General features: G+C 54.4%; 1 protein-coding gene across 2 annotated transcripts in view; it reads left to right on the forward strand.

Annotated features, from left to right (window-relative positions):
* The window catches only part of ARHGAP26 (Rho GTPase activating protein 26), a 144,512-nt gene that overhangs the window by 65,030 nt on the left and 62,987 nt on the right, over nucleotides 1–16,495 (forward strand). For both annotated transcript variants that reach the window (XM_086471104.1, XM_086471105.1), the window contains exons 13-16: nucleotides 4,660–4,725; nucleotides 5,995–6,069; nucleotides 14,769–14,856; nucleotides 15,966–16,024. In XM_086471104.1, the coding sequence (XP_086327230.1) occupies nucleotides 4,660–4,725; nucleotides 5,995–6,069; nucleotides 14,769–14,856; nucleotides 15,966–16,024 (288 nt within the window). The remainder of the gene's footprint in view (nucleotides 1–4,659; nucleotides 4,726–5,994; nucleotides 6,070–14,768; nucleotides 14,857–15,965; nucleotides 16,025–16,495) is intronic.

Here is a 16,495-nt window from a genome sequence, read left to right on the forward strand (position 1 = left end):
CGTCTTTGGGAGCCGGGAGGAAGCAGCGCTGGGCGGTGGGGTGCACGGGTGTCCGTGAACCGCTAGAGCCAGATGAATTTCGATGCACTGATTTGCAAACCGGGAGGGTTTGCCCATCTCTGTGGAAACAAATCCTCCAGGCCGTTGGTGCTTATCACGTGGAAAAGCACAGAACTCCTTTCCCTTCCCCTTCCCACCGTGTCCCTCTCCTTTTTCCGTATCCACTTGGTTCTCCATTAGTTCAGGACTCCATCGAAAGCCGTCTTTATTTTCATAAGCTCTTCACAGACCTTGCATCCTTTGACTTCCCTGTCTGCTGGTGCACTTGCCCGGGTGGCCTGGCCCTCCCCAGCCATCTTCATTTCCCAAGGTTGGCAGCTCACTGGTAGTTTGAGACTTGAAAACTCATTTCTCTCTGTTCCCTGTTTCTTGGTTCCTCCCTTTCTCTGTGGCTCTTAATTCCACAAAGTCTTTGAAAGAATTCATAACAGTAATCATCGTGGCACTTCATTGCATGGCACAGCCACATGCGGTGGGGTACACAGAAGAGCTTGCTTTGACCTTGCACTGCCACGACCAACACGCACACAGCTGGAGTCAGCAAGGTTGCCTGAGGCTGAACAGAGCTGATTCAGTCTTCTTACCCCCTTGCTGATGCTCTGATATGCCATATCAGCGTAAAGTAAAGGAATTAATAGATTAAGTAGAAATAATCTGCTAGGCAAAAATAGGACAGGGTGAGACCAGCTCAGTAGCACTAGAAATATGGTGCTGCATGAAGGTCAGATAAGTATGTGTGCGTGTGCAACAGCTGTAATACAAGAGATGTGTGTCACTTTTGCTGATGTCAGATCTCTCTCTGCCAGGCTGCAGTGTGAATACTGCATCCCAGCTGTGCATCGAAATGCTGCTCTGGTGTGCAGAGCCTGTGCCCTATCTTGGCCTGGGGCTGTGTTTCACGTCCTTCCCGTGGGGAAGGAGAGCCTCCAGGGAGGGGGATAGCAGGAGGCAAGGCTGGAGGCTTTGCCCCTGCCCCAGGTTTGAATGCACGGACAGAGGAAAATACTGCCTCTGGTACTAACAGAGTTTGTAAATCCACTCCCTGTTACAGCTGAGAAGAGGCTGTTTTAAACAGACAGGCTGGGGATTAGGGACCCCTGTTGTGAGGGGTGCAGGAGCACGTTGGCCGTGCGTTTCTGTGGCAGCCCCGGGAGTCTGCTCTTCCCCGCTGCCTTCCCTCTTGTTTCCTGACCCAGCCGATGGCAGGAGGCAGCTCCCCAACGATTTAAATCCATCCGAGTGTGGGCGGGGGGCCCCGTCCCTCCCGGACGCGCGTTCCTGCCTCTGCCTTGCCGCAGCGGCAGCTCTCGTTGGGGTCAGTGGGCTGAAGACTTGGGTTTGGTGGCGTTTTTGGTAGGGCAGGTTTTATTTATTCTTTTTTTTCTTTTTTTGTTAATCTTACTGAACCCTCTTGCTGCACTAGTCCTGGTGTCAGGGCACGGAGGAGAGCGGGGATGAGGATGGAGCCGTAACAGGCCAGACTTGGTCTGGACGAAGCTGCGGGGACCGCAGACCTTGCATTTCCCACGGGCACGCTCGTACAGCCTTGCTCTCTCCAGCCTCGAAAGGCCACTGGTCGCCCCTTCCTTTCTTCCTGCTCCCTGACCTGCAGCCACTGTCAAACAGAAGCCACATGGGCTCTGAGCTGCTGAACTGAAGCTCCGGGCTGTGGAGTGCTGGGCTGCGAGGGGAGCAAGTGTAAGATCTGGACAGCAGCAGACTTTGATCTGTGCCGTTGCTGAACTGAATCGTGGGGTAAATGAATGAGATAAAGAGAAGCTGCTTCTGTGAGAGGGGAAATCAAGCTTTTACAATGCTCATTAAAAGTTAAATGTAAGGATGAATAAAGGCACTTTGGATATTTAATCAGATATTATTTCTGGATAGAACTACTGCAAATAAATCCCTGACCTTTCCTGATCCACTGCTCAGCAACGAGTGGAAGAACTTATTCGTCTGCTTGGGAGGATTGTGCTTGGTCACTTCTGTCTGGAAGGACTGCTTGGTTTCTTAGCTCTGCTATCGCCGAGCACCGCGGGACGGTGCAGTCCGAGCCTCTTGCTCTGCGGTGGAGCGGTGGGCTCGCGTTTGTGGGTGTCTTCTGCTCACGTACAAATATGCAAGGGACTGGGGGAAAACTGCTGCATTACAGAATGGGTTGGTGCTTAAAGTGCATGGCAGAGAGGCTGGAACGGTGATCCGTGTCGGCTGGACACCGCCGTGCAGGGGTACCGAAAGGTCAGGGCTAAGGTCAGTGCCAAGCCAAGGCTCATAAGGCCGGCTGGACTGGGTTTCCCTGTGTGAAAGGGTTCCTACGTGGTGGTTTCCTGCTTCTCAGGTACCCTTGTGCTTGTGTTGATCAGTGATGTGGGCTATGGTGGGCTGTGCCCCACTGGCACGCTGATTTTATGCTGCATCCGTGGTTGGGAGCGGTGCGGGAGAGCCCTCCGGGTGCCCAGCAAAGAGCCCTGGAGCTTCTGGGTATTCACCCATCCTACAGCACAGACATCCTGCGACTTGTGTGCTTCGGTTGGCTCAGCACTTCAGTGTGCTTGCCCAGAAAAATACAGTAGAGCTGTTTTACTGTTTCACTGTCTCAGGTTCTTGTGCCATTTGTCACACGAGGAACAGCACCGGCAGAGAGCTCAGACTAAGTGATTAGTGAGGGACTGCGCCGTGCAAGCCGTAGGCAGCCAGTGAGCTGGCAGCTTGTCGTGGAGCAGCGGTGAATCTGTGTTTAAGTAGATGAAGTGAACGGGGGGAAGGCAAAGGAGTAAAATTGCATGTGCCTTGCTGTGCGGACACGGCCAGCCCCTGGGCCCCGAGCCCTTCCTGCTGCGCTCTCGATAAAATGCAGTTTTGTGTCCCTTACAACACGGCGTTCCCTCAAGTCTGTGCAGACATAAAGTCACCTGCTTTTAAGCTAACGCTGTGCCTTTCCTGCCTTCCGGGGTTCAACACCTTAAACCACTTGGCCGTGCTGTCCGTCCCTGTCAGGGGTGACTGGGAAAACCCCGCACCTTCTGCGTGGCAGCCTGGGAGCGGGTCGTGGCTCTACCCCAGCCCTGGAGCCCGGGGTGACTTTGCACACCCTTCTCTGCGGGGCTTCTGCCACCTGAAAGGTTTCCCAAACCTTTATACAGGGAGGAAGTAATTTTCCTTAACAAATAGCTGTCTGCGGGCAGTGTTTCCCGTGCAGTGGTGGAAAGGCTGACTCAGGGATGAATTCTTCCAGCAGGTATTTGGATCCACATATTAGTAATGCCTTGAAATTAAATGTGAAAAGCTGCAACAGCACGAGTTAATTGAGTTTTACATTCCATTAACTCGAATGTTTTAGATCTTACTCTCAGGCAGAGCCAGCTGCCTTCAGGACATCCTCATTTGCACCAAGTAATTTTTATTTGTGCTAATAGAAGCAGGGGCTGTTCTTGAACTGTGCATGTCTGCGTAGGGTGAGGGTAAATGGGATGTAATGTAGAGTGTTGACAAGCCGATATTGTTTGCCTGGGCTTTGCATCGCTGCGGGGGCAGGAGGGTCTGCCTGAAGTGTGGGGCAGGCAGGCTGCAAGCCCTGGGGGGGGCTGGGGTTGGCGCTGGCTGCCTCCCCAGGGACAGGTCCCCTCCCGCTGGGCACAGGAGGTGCTTCGGACAGGGATTTGATCCAAAATTAATTCCTATCTCCCAGTCCCTATGACTCTTCCTCTGCCACATGCTGTCAGCTCTCTCCTCTTCATGTTATGTTTTTACCTCCACGCTTTCACCTTTTTTCTAATTTCTTTACTCTGTTTTCCTTCACAGTTGCTGCTCACAGTTATCTCCCGCTTCTCTTTTCCACTTGCTTCTTTCCCAGTTCTCCTTTCACTGTCACTTTTCAATGCTCTAACCTGTCATATGGCTTGTCATTGAAAAAACCTGCTTCTGCACAAAACCACCTCAGAAGCCCCAAAAAGTAACCCAAGGCACCGAAAGCCCCTGCCTCACTGCCCCTGGCAAAGCCTGGGAGGTCAGTCCTGTACCCAGATACACAGGTGGTCCCCAGTGTGGGGTGATGGAGATGGCCTCGAGATGAAGGCATCTCTCCAACACATAGATGGCTTTGTTAGCTGGGTGGAGAGCTGAAAGGATTTATAGGAATTACCTGGGACTCGTCAAGCAAGCTGCCTCGTTTTCAAGGATTTGTTGTGTCATATATGATTCCCTTCTCTTCCAAGAAACCTGCTGTCAAAGACAAAGGTCTCTTCAGGTTATCTCACCTTCATCCTAAATTAATATTTTGACCAACTGCAGACGTAAATGCCTGACAGAGCCCGGGGCTCTGCTGCTCGGCAGGCGTGGGAGGCGCCGGTTTGGAGGGATGCAGAGGCTGAAATGATGGATTAGCGTTCTGCACTTGCCTGGGTTACACCTGGCACAAGCTCCGGTACTTGTGCCTTTCTGCCCTGAACACGAACTTACCTCCTTCTCCTTCCTCCCTGCCTCGTTCTAGCCTTGGTACTGTGGGGCTGTGCGTGTCGGCCATGACCGCAGGATGAGCGTTGTGCTCAGCGTGGGGCCATCCCTCTGCTCGGTGTTTATCGCTTCTCTCTTCCCTTTCAGCTGCCCAGCTGGATAATATCGGCTTCAGCATTATCAAGAAATGCATACACGCTGTCGAAACGAGAGGTAAAGCCATTCACCAGATGGTCTTGGTTTGGGGGGCGACCTCGCAGCTGTGGGTAGCGGAGCAATTGCTTACCTGCCCTTTTCATGAGCAAAAAGGATTCATTAACCCTCGGAGACCCCACGTCAGACAAACCCTGAACTGTGCTCAGGCAGGCACCTCTGCTGAGACACGCGTTTGCCCTGCGGCCGGGGTCAGCAGGGGCCGAGCCAATACCAGAGGCAGCGTTGGGGAATGATGCACTGGACGTGCGAAGGGAGGGATGGGACCGAAGCTGGGGGCTTCGTCGGAGTGGTACCGCTGCAAAGCGCTTCCTCTCGGGTGGGCCAGCAGCTGGATGGGCATTGCAGTCCTTCCCTAAACCTCCTGCGAAGACTGTGTATGGACAGACGGGCTGTCTTGTTGGCATCTGAGCCCCTCGCAGTGGAACAGGGGTCTCGTGTGCGCACTGGTTCCGACAGCGCTGGTGCCTGCACTTGGGTGGGTGGGTGGGTAAGAAAGGCCTCGCAGGATGCTGTCAGCTCAGGAGGGCTCGGAGCTGGCAGTATTTCTGCCCGGGTTCCTTCACCGGGGTCTTCTTCCTGCCCATCGGCAACGTAATACGCCGTGGGCTGTTCAGCCATGGCGTTCTCTCCTGCCATGCTTGCAGCGGTACAGAAACTGCTGCTGAGAGCAAAGGAACCCCTGGGGCAAATTAAAAAGAAAAAACGAAACTCAAAAAAACAGATAGGTAGATGAGACCAAACAAGGCAAGTGCAGTTCTTGGGGCAAGTTCAGAGAGCTCCAGCTGGGGAGGGGCAGCACACCCAACCTGGGGTGCTTTGGTGGGAAGGGGCTTCCATCAGCACATCCTCTGGCTGCTGTCTGCCCTAGCAAGTCCTTTGGCTCAAGGCCCCGTTGTTCCTTGGACGAAGAACATGCGGAAGGCTCAGACCTCAGCCTGAAGAACTTGGCGCAGTAAAAGTTTCCAAAACTCCCCTTGTGTTGTATGTTAAGTGCAGAACCTTCGTGGTGCAGCCATAACTCCCATGCTGACTGTGGAGTGGTGGAAAGATGGCCTTAGATCTTTTATTCCTGAGCTAATTGGGGGTAATACTTTTAATCAATATGTGAAAGCCTTAACATCAAAACCAAATTTTACCCTTTTCTATAATTTCATACATAGTTGGTGAGAGTGTTTGATTATTTTTGCTGTTAGAGAAGCCAAAGAAATGAAAGAAATGTTAGTAGGTGTTGTGACATTCTCCTAATAAGCTCTTTATTTTTCCTAGGGATCAATGAGCAAGGGCTCTACCGGATCGTTGGAGTAAACTCTAGAGTTCAAAAGCTTTTGAGTATATTAATGGGTAAGTATCTCATATTTTGTTAAAGGCAAGTAGATTGTGCTGCTTTGAAGTCTTGCCAGCCAAGAACGGAGGCTCTTGTCGGGGTACCTAATCGTGGTGAATGTGCTCTTAGGACCACATGCTGTTAGAGGCCGGGAGGTCCCGGGGCACCACTGGCAGGTTGCTAAGGTAGGACTAATGTAGGACATTGCTTTAAAAGGTCTTCTGGTGCAGTCACTGGTGTCCTGCTCACATGCACTACGAATTTTGGCAGCCTTCCCAAATGCAAGCTAAAATCTTCAAAGAAATAGCTGAAAGCTTTGGGTTTTAATCTCGTATCTGCCACGTTGTTCCCAGAATACTTTTTAATTATTTTCTCTTGTGTGTTGCATGCTGCCTGTGGCTCTTCTTACCTTCCCCTTGGAACCTACTTGTGCCTGTTTTAACACGGTCCTGCCCAGACCTCTCAAGCATGCGTTTCCCTCCTGGCTGAGGCATCGGGTCCCGTGGTTCTGTGTGCTCAGGAGGAGAGAAGGTGTCTGGTCACACCATGGCTGAGCTTGGTGTTGACAACGTGGGGCTCCTCTGAGCACTGGCCCTGACGTGCAGCCACCCCGTGTCTGCCCAGCAGCTCTCAGAAACCTCTCCCCACCTCTGAAATGATATGGTGGCAAGAGAGAGGCTGTGGCGTTGGCTACAAGTGCCTTTGAACCTGCATTCCCGTGGGCCTCATCTGAGCACCGGCGTGTGTAGGAGCAAGCAGGTCTTGTGGTTGTCAGCGAGCTGGTGGTTGTTCCTGGTGCAGGTCTGGGACCGCTTCAGTTGACTTTTCCTGGAGCGGTTCCTTGTCGGTGGGTTGGGTTTCCGCCACCCCATAGCTGTGCAAAGCCCTGTGTTGGGTCACGCTTGTTGGTCTGCACTAGAGGATCTGCAGCCTGACTCCCAGCTCAGCTTCGTGTTGACTGTAGCCCAGGGGTTATTCTTGACCCACAAGGAAATGCAAGCCATTCCTCTCTTTGGTCTTCTTGCTACCTTCCCAGGCCTTGGTCCCTCCAGCAGAACCTCCTGCGCTCTCTATGCCCTTGTCTGTGGTCCCAGCTGGTGCTGAGGTTGGCTATGGCTGTGTGTGACCAAACCATTTCATCCCCTGAGCTCGCAGGTGGCATTTCCATGCCCAGCAGCAGCCCTGTGGCAGTCTGTCTGTCCAGACATGCACGAGACACACGTTTGAAGAACTGTTTTGAGAAAACACGCGTGGGTTGGAGCGGCGGCAGCTGCCCTCCACCAGTCCCTTCTAGTGCTTCTCAGACTTGGCAAAACCATGTATGAAATAGGCGTAGCAACGAGGAAACAAGTGATTAATAATTTGTTAGTGCCCTTCTGAACGTGTTTGTTACTCCTTGGGGGAAATGAGTGACATTTGTGGTCTTCTTCCTCTTTTCATTCACTTATTATCATTCCTTTGCAACGTGACTTCCTTTTCCTTGCCTTCACAAAATGCCAGTGCTCCGTTCTCTGTGTGTTTCTCCTTGCAAAATGTTTTAATCCCTTGTGTTTCACTTTCAACGTCTTTCCTTCTCCTCTTCCAATTCCACCTTCTTTTCGCACCGTAAAGACGTTCACTGAGCAAAGCCCAGGGTGGCTGTTACAGTTGTCAGCGCTAACCTATGCAAAATTGATAATCTAGGGCTAATTAGGAAACAGAAGGGTAAGGCTCTAAATCAGGCTGACGCAAGGGGACCTCTCTGCACCAGTTTTGCTCTGGCATTTGGAAAGTTCGCTGCAGTCACAAGAGCTGGTGACTGACTCTCTCTCTTTTATTAGTGGAAGTTTGGCGTGGGTTCGGGGGCATGTGAGTGTGTCCTTCCAGCCACCCAAGCACAGCAGATAAGCCAGAGCAGTCTCATGGCACACACATTTGGCACTGCTGCATTGGAGCGTCGGTTAAAGCGCGTTGCTGCCCACTGATAAAAATAGGCTGGGGGTTGGGTGCCCCACGGCGCAGCCGGGCTGACGTCCCAGGTCCTCAACTCGGGCTTCTCACCCCGGCGCATATCATCCCGCCAGCAGAGCGACGGAGCCTGGGTTTTTTTCTCGCGAGGGCGGTCTCAGGCTGTGTCAGGTCTGGGTCGAGGTGGCGGGGCTGTGACAGATGGCAGAACTCGCTTGGTTTAGGAGCTCTCCGGAGCTGGGAGGGATTCAGAGTTTTGGACACCGTCCAGCATCCGTTATCTCCTCAGCGACTGAAGCTACTCAGCTGTCGACCTCGTGTCTCATAACGCAGTGATATATTGTCGGTGGTTTTTCTTTGTCCCGGCACATCTTCGTTAGTTGTCGGTGCTGGAAGCCCCATCGGAGGTGAGGGCGTGCTGGGGGCTGCTGGAAGCGGGACCCGCTTTGGGGATCTCCGGTGCTGTTGGTCGCCGGGGACACTTTGCAAACGCCTGGCTCCGTACCTTTCTCTGAATCGCAAACGATTGAATCCACTTTGACCATCCCAGCGTTCGGGCTGTCTGTGAGGTTGATGTCAAACGGAAACGTGTCCCTTGTCACATCCCCTTCTGCTCTCGGCTGCCCTCGAGGCTCTGACGTCCTGCCAGCAGCGGCACCGCTCCACTCGAGCCCTCGCGAGCGGAGGAGCCCAATTGTGCTTACCACTTCAGGTTTCCCTTATATTTAGAAATGAATGTGGGCAGCGTTCCTGATTCACATACGGTTTAAATGTCAAAAAGATCAAGTTTCCCGGAGCGGTGGCTGGTGTCAGTGGTGCTGCTGGGAAGGCCTTTGGCACGAGGTGTCTCTGCGGGAGCTCGGCGCTGCGCTTGGCCGGCGGCGGAGCAGAGCCTGCCCGTGGGCAGCAGTCGGGTCAGGGGCAGCGCGGGTCTTGGGCTTGGGCAGAAGAGCTTGTCCTTGTCTAAACCAGGGTGAAGCGGGGAGGGGGTGCGCCCCCCCCAGGGCCCGTGGGAGGCAGGTCATCCACGGCAGAGCCAGCGGCCTTTCCTTAGCCTTCGCCGTCACCACGCACCGCCAAAATGAGGACAAAACCCAACAAATGAACAGCTGTTACCGGTCGGAGCTGCCACGGAAGGGTGTGTGCGCACAGGACAGGGGTGATACCAGCAGATCTGCCACTAAAACTCGGCACTAAGATGAGGGGAGTGTTACAGCGTCTGAGCTGCTGCTCTTGCTCCTTCCCAACGGGAGCCATAAGGGCTGGTGAGTGGGGCTTCCCCTGGCCCCTCGCTGCTGGGGTGTAGTGTGCCCTAAGCTGTTTTGGAAACCTCTCAAGCCACCCAGGCACGGGTGAGAATCCGGGCTGGGTGATGAGGTGGTGCCCCAGGTGGTTCCCCTCGCTGTGGAGAAACTGGTGAGGAGCTGAAACCAGCTGTCTCATGGCAGCAGCTTTCTCCCTCCGCGGGGAGCAGGTGGAGAAGTTCCTTAGGAAGAGCTTTGGGCAGTGGCTGGGAAGGATGGGCTGTGCGGCCGCCGGGGGCAGCTGCCTCGGGGAGCATCCCCAGCATTGCACACGAGTGTCTTTGCTGCGGTTCTGTCATGGCTGCGGGTTTGGGGGTGTCTGATCAGCCTGGGCTTCCCTCCCTCCCGCCCGCCGTGCTGCTGGGCTATGGCCAGCCCCGTTCCTTGCCCTGTCACCCGGGATCTGCAGGGATGAATACACAGAGATGAACGGGACCCCTGTCCCCTCCACTGCTGCTGCTGCTGTTGGCCTTCAGGAAGAAAACAAACCGGAAAAACTAATTTTTTTTAGGAATGGGAATGGATTCCTCCCACGCCTGGATTTCGATGTAGATCCTGCCGTAAAAAATGCACGTTCTAATTTCTTCTTGATTTAGATCTGGAGTGCTGCAGCTCCCTTTTCTTTCCTCAGATATCCCCCGTGAGAGGCTGTGATAACCCCCTTCGGTCTTGCAGCCTGGGGAGAGCCAGGAAACGCTGTCCTGTGTGGTGTTTGTGACCACGCAGGACAAGTGAGCAGGAGCAGGGATGATGCTGCAGCGGCTGGCAGTGTCACGGGGGGAGCAAAGGGCTTTCTTCGGTCTCTGCTGGAATATAAAGCTTGGCGAGGTTCATTTCCCACTGCCTTTCCCCTTACCCTTTCACTTCAGGCTCTTCCATATCTGCGAAGAGACAGATTAGTCATTTACAGCAATAAGCAGCTTCAGGGTTAATACTGAATTTGGCCCGTGGGTGCTTTTACGGGCCCTGTTTCACATTTACACCAGTTTATGTGGAAATGTGTCCTTGTGTGGAGACAGAAGTTTGCCGTGGTGCCGGCTGCAAACATCTCTAGCTGGGGAGACAGATGCTGCGTCTGTAACCCACAAAGCAGACTTCTTGCAGACTTATACATTTGAAGGTCAAGGGGAACTGATTATCTGCTCCGAGCCTTTTCATGAGACCGACCGTAGGCTTTCACGTAGTGTTTCATGAATCATGCCTGCAAACTGCTAAATGAGCTTTTGGAAAGACATCCAGTCTTGAGTTGTTTGTTCAGCTTCAGTGAAGGCCTTGCTATTGGACAGGGGTTTTTTTAAAAAGGGTTTTTTTGGGGTTTTTTTCATTTGTTTTTTTTTTTTTTACTGTGCCAAGCTTATCTTTAGTCTATTAAAATTTCCTCCTTAAAAAAGTAGTGCAATAGGAAGTTGCCTTGGCATTGAGGAAGAAGGATGGTGTTCATTTGTGTGATTGCTGTGAGACACGTGATCTTTGTGTGAATATACATTTCTTAAATGTTTACTTTTTCAAGTGCTCCTCTTGATGTTTTTTTTAAATTAAAATAAACCCTTTGCCCTAAGGGAAAGCCTAACTCTTATTCAGTGCATTCTTTTAATTAGTTTTAAAATTACACCATGCTTACCTATTGCTTTAAAATTCAAAAGCGCATGATACGTGTCTGTGAAAAGGCAGAAACCCACCGAGCTGAATCCGTGGGACCAGATGGCGTCGGCAGCTGTATCTGGCGTCAGGCTTGGCCTTGGTGGCGCTGAGCGCCTCTCTACGCCTGCTCCGGCTCGCCAGGGACGCTTGGCACTTCCATGTCACTGAAAGGACCCGCAACCATGCCTCCCGAGGTCCCTGCAGAGGTTTGCTGGGGATTTCAGTGGGAGCAGGATCCCTCTCGTGTCTCCAGGTCCTGCTCACCCAGACCTCGATGTAGCCAAACCCTTCAGCCCTGGAGCAGCTGGGAGATGCCAGGACTGAGTTAGCAAAGAGTGTTCATGAAGCAGCATCCCAGCAGGAGCGAAACAAAGTGCTTACACCTGCCAACGGGGCACGTTTGTGCCCTGCTCCTCCCTCCTCCCCAGCCGCTGCCGGCGCAGCGTTCCTCGCGTCTGGCGCGAAGCAGTCGCCGTCGTTAGTCCTGGTGCTCGGCGCTGTGCGTGCGGTGTCCCTGGCGGGGCCACTTAGTGCCGGCCTGGTGGTGGCTTTCGAGGGGACTGGCTGGAATTGTCAGCAACGATTCAAAAACAAGTGCCATCCGCATCGGGGTCTGCTGGGGGCGGGTGTGCAGATGGCAGCGACCTGGTGTGGCCAGCTTGGCACCGGCCCCTGTGGCGGCGGGGTCCCGGCGTGGGTGGAGGTGTCGAAGAAGGGAGCCGTCCCTGCTTCCCGAGGGCTCTTTTATTGTCAAAGCGTTAAGGTGTTTTCACGGAAATCGGTAAAAATAGTGCCTTATTGATCTCCCTGTGGAACTTTGTGCAAACAAGTCTGGCTTCCTGACCTGAGTGGGTGGTTTGCAGAAAGCAGGGAGAAGCAGAAGGCTGCAGATTCCTGTGAGCACGGTTTGCAGGCGGCTGGTTCAGATCTGCCTTGGGAGGGAACGGGCTGCTAGTCCAGAGCCTCCTGCTTCCATTGTCCAGAACAGCTGCGTGGTTTTTTGGATTTCTTTAAAGGAATTTTTAAAAGGAAAGATAGGAGGGGAAAAAAATGCAGAAAGGAAGAGAAGGCCCCGGAGGAGATGGAGAAAAGTACGCTGCAGTATTCAGCAATAAACATAGAGGCGCTTCGGAGACTCCCTGGCCCCGGACGCTCGCACTGCGCAGAGCTGGAGACGGGAGGGTGGCTCCGCGGCTCCCGTGGGACCTGCGAGCCGGTGCTGTGAATCCCCAGGCAGAGCTGCGGTGTGGGGTGAGGGTGGGCAGTGCCGCGGCGCTGAACCCTCTGGGCACGAGCACCGAGAGCGTGGTGGGGCGCGGGACTGGCCCACAGGCGGTTACAGGTCGTGGGACTGGATTTCCTCCGGGCGCCTCGGCATCGTGGTTGCCCGGTTCCCCCGGAGCGGTGCCGGGGGCTGGGAGCGCGAGGCAGAGGTGCTGAGCTGGTCCCTGGCCCCAAACGGCGGCCGGGCGAGCTGCTCTCCTGGGAGGCTGCTGGGACGGGCTGGCTGAGCCTGTGGCACTGCGCTGGTGGGACCTCGCTGCCCTCGACCCCCCGTGTGCCGTGGGGTGCCGGTTTGGCCGATGCTGGGATAGACACGCTCCAGGAGCCGTGCCGGTCCCCTCTGCTGGGCTCTGGGAGAGCATCCTGTGGTTTCGGCCCGCTCCCACCCGTCTCCTCCAGGGTCTCGTTGCAAAGTTCGCATCAGGCCGTTAGAAAGTGTGACCCAGCGGCCCAGAGCCGACTCGTGCTGCAAAAAGCCGCTGTCGGTGGGGAAGTGCAAACGCCCACTCCTCTGCAGAGCCTGGTGCAGCCCGTCCTGCAGCCCTCCTGCCCCGGCCCCGTGAGGGTCAGCTGAGAGCTGGGCTGGTGGGAGCTGCCTTTGGAGAGCTTCCCCGGCACACGGTGCTCTGCAGGGCTGGAGAGGGTCTCGTCCTCCTGCCGGCGAGGGCACGTGGTTCAGAAAACAACTGCCAGGCTGCAGGGTGGGAGCGATCCCAGCGGCACCGTGGGGCAGCCACTGGAGTTCAGCCATGCTGGAGAGCTCGGTGGGGGCTTGGATAGAGGTGTCTCGGTGCCTGGGGCTGTCCCCAGGGACCTGCCGGGACCTGGGAAGGGTATCCAATGTCAGCATCCCGTAACGTAGCTCGTGCCTCTCCCGGGTACCCCTCACTCTTACTTTTCAAAGCTGAAGCTCTCGGGAGAAACTAGTTACTGCCAGAAAGCATTTTGAAGATCCATTCGTGTTTTTGTCTAAGGCAGCCGTGGAGGGTCAGGAGTGTAAATCCTGGAGAGGCAGGGGGAGCAGGGGAGCAGCTCAGACCTCACCTCTGCTTGACAGTGGGAACAAGGACCTGGGAAGAGGTGTCCTTGGAGGGTGGCTGTGCGGAGGTGGTTTGAAAACCTTCCTCACGAGTGGTACAAGAGCTGGCTGTGCTGGCAGCCGGTTCTCTGCAGTGTCACGTGCCGTGCTTGGTGACGGGGTGGGCACGAGCCGCAGCGAGGGGCTGCGCTTGGGGGGATGTGGATGGCGGCTCGATCTCTGCCATTACTCGCCAACGTTGCGTGCCAAGGGCCTGGCACTGTCTCATTTGTTGTGGGGTCTGGGCTGGGTTCGCCCTGTGCCAGGAGGTTTGCCATTGTACCCGATGCTCCTCGAGGCTTTGGTGCTCGCGGCAGCTCAGGGGCCGCTGCGGAGCCCTGCGTTTGCAGCGGCAGTGGAGGAGGGTGAATCGGGCATTTAAAAATTAAAGGTGGCGAGAAACTGCAGTGAGGAGGATGGAGGAACAGAACAGGATGGCATCAAGAAGCCAGAGGTGACAGAATAAACCTCAGTGCGGTTCTGCAGCGCCAGTGACCCTCGCAGCCGGAGCTGCCTGTGCGCTCCGTGCCCTGCACCGCTTCAAAACGCCCCGGGTGCTCCTGCTCTCCTCGCCGCTAGCACCGCTTGAACCAAGCAGTGTCGCTGCTCCCTCCCATGGGCCTTGGCGTCAGCGAGAGGCTCCCGGGTCGTGGCTGTCCCCAGGGCGCCTGTGGGTGTTCCTGCTCCCCGAGGCGACGGGCGCTTCCCAGCCCAAGGCCGCCTCGCAGCCAGCATCGGGCTGGCAAGGGCAGCTCTCGGCGGCACGTTCCTGGAGCAGTGAACTGAGCGAGGGTCCCCGGGACGGGCAGCCCGGCGGGTGGCACATGAGTGCCGGCTGTGCCGGAGCCCGGAGGGAGCCCGGAGCTGCCTTCCCACACTCTTCCTTGTCTTGGGTGGGAGAACAAGCCGCCTCCTGTCCCCCTGCACACCCGGGCAGGGCTCCTGCCTCCGCCACCCCGTCTGTCCTGCCTCCTGCCCGACACCCACCGACCACCACAGAGGCTGTGCCACCGTGGCTGCTGTCGCTCACGTCTGTCGGGGCTGTGGCAATGCCTTGCAGCCGACTTGGAGCTGGGGTTTTCTGCTGAGTCCTGGGGGCGGGGGGGGCTCATCTGTCTGGTCCATGTTGTGTTTGTGCCCGGCTCTGTCACCGCTGTCACTGAACACCACAGTCTCCTGTGCCCCGTGTAATGTCACGCTTTGAGTCAAACTGCCGGGGTCATTGCTCGTGATTAATGCTTTTCTTTTCTTTTTCTCATCCCACGCAAGTGAGCGTGGCCCGACTCGTGTAACCAACTCTGCTTCCCTGCAGAAGCGTCTGCTGGGGATCGGCTTGTGGTCACTGGGCTGGGGAACAGCTAATAACATGGGATATGACTGACTTCCCACACAGCTGAGCTGGTACGGGCTGGTATTAGCTTCACTTTGGCTCACTTTTGTTCTTTTTTGTCTTTTTCCTTAGATCCCAAAACAGCCACAGAAACAGAAACAGAGCTCTGTGCAGAGTGGGAGATAAAGACCATTACTAGTGCACTGAAAACTTACCTGAGGTAAGGCAGAAAAGCCTCATCTGTTGTGCAGCTTCAGGGTGGATTCGATGACCCTCTGGGGCCTTACTGCCTGTTGCAAATCCTTAATAGTGGCACTGTAGTAGAAACAAAGAAGAAACTGCTCTGAGAGAATTTATTCTGGCTTTTCCCTTGACCCTCCAGCATGTTTGAGTAGGATCTGGGGAATGCGGTCAGCTCTGACAGATGCATGGTCATACAAACATGATTTAAAAGCTCATTCTTGCGTCCCCTGCCTTGATTTAAGCTTTTCCCGATGGGCTTCCACCTAGCGAGTGTATGGCAGAAGGGGAGCGTGGTGCCTCTCTAAGGGCTGTGGCCGTGGTGCTTTTCCAGAACCAGGTGCTGAGCTTTATTGTAGTAATAGTTTCTGTGTGCAAGCTGATGCTGTTATCATCGTGGGTTATCTTCCCAGAGGGTTAGTTTGCTGGCAGCAGTCAGCATCTCATTATCCACAACATGCTCCTACCTGTCGCGACTGCAGCTTCTTGCTTGCTGCTGCTGGTCCGTGCGCTGGGTTTTGTTTGAGGGAGTGCACGAGAGAGGCTGAATCCAATTAGGGTGATGAGTATAATTAGCTTGGTGGATCTCAGCCTAGAAAATCACAAAGCACTGCCTAATTTTGTGTGATTGGCAACCTTTGCTCCAGAGTGTGAACTGTTTGCAAAGCGATGAAGAATGTCGGCAGCACCAAGATGTCCCGTTGAAGGGATGTGGAAGTTAGGGGGGAGGATGGGGAATTTCATGGGAATGGTGACTGTTAAAGTTTTATGACTAGGCTTGTTTCTCTTTTTAATTTATTTTTAAACTTGCTTGGAAATCACGGGCTTGCTAATGTACTGAAACTCTGTGTTACTGAAGGAATGCTAAAATTACAAACAAATTTAGTGTGGTGCAGAAAAGGGAGGAAGAATAAATCAAAGGCACTTCAGTAGGTCTTATTCCTTCTGATGGGGGGAATTAATTAGAGTTGCTGTTGCTTAATTCTGCACTTTTAGAAATGGAGCTGGATTTGTGGTAAGGACAAAGCTTTGTTTCTGTGGATTGTGTTACTCAAACGTGTTTTGTGTGTGTTACCTTTTTATCTCCAGAATGCTTCCGGGGCCACTTATGATGTACCAGTTTCAAAGGAGCTTCATCAAAGCAGCAAGTGAGTTTGTTGTTGTTTATGGCACCGGTCTGAAAGAGAAGCGTAATTTGCAAGTGACTGAGCGTAACCTCTGCCCTGCTGCTTCCCCACCAGCCTCCTTGTTCTGAAGTCCCGGAAAGCAGAATAAGAATTTGGAGACAAGGGGCATGTTGTTGTTTGGGGCTTAGCAGATGAAAGGGAAACGCAGGTGGTGCAGGGGGAGCGGAGAGCTGGCTGGTGGCAGTAGCTGCTGCTGCGGCTTTGTCTTATTTTGACCATCACCTGCCAAGACGAGGGAGGCCGTTGTTCGAACAACACCTACGGTGTTTTGATGAGAGCGGTTGCGGTTCGTGTGTCTGTGCCGCTTTCCTTTAACTGCCCTGGGAGAAGATGTGCTTTGTAGGAGAGCAGGTAACGCTCCCTCATGCCGCCTGTGCGCACGTGGGTGGGACCAGGGAGTCAGGAGGGCTCACGTGCTCCGTGGCCACATCA

This window comes from Leptosomus discolor, chromosome 10 (assembly GCF_034619465.1).
Source record: "Leptosomus discolor isolate bLepDis1 chromosome 10, bLepDis1.hap2, whole genome shotgun sequence".
In the NCBI taxonomy this organism is placed as follows: domain Eukaryota; kingdom Metazoa; phylum Chordata; class Aves; order Leptosomiformes; family Leptosomidae; genus Leptosomus; species Leptosomus discolor.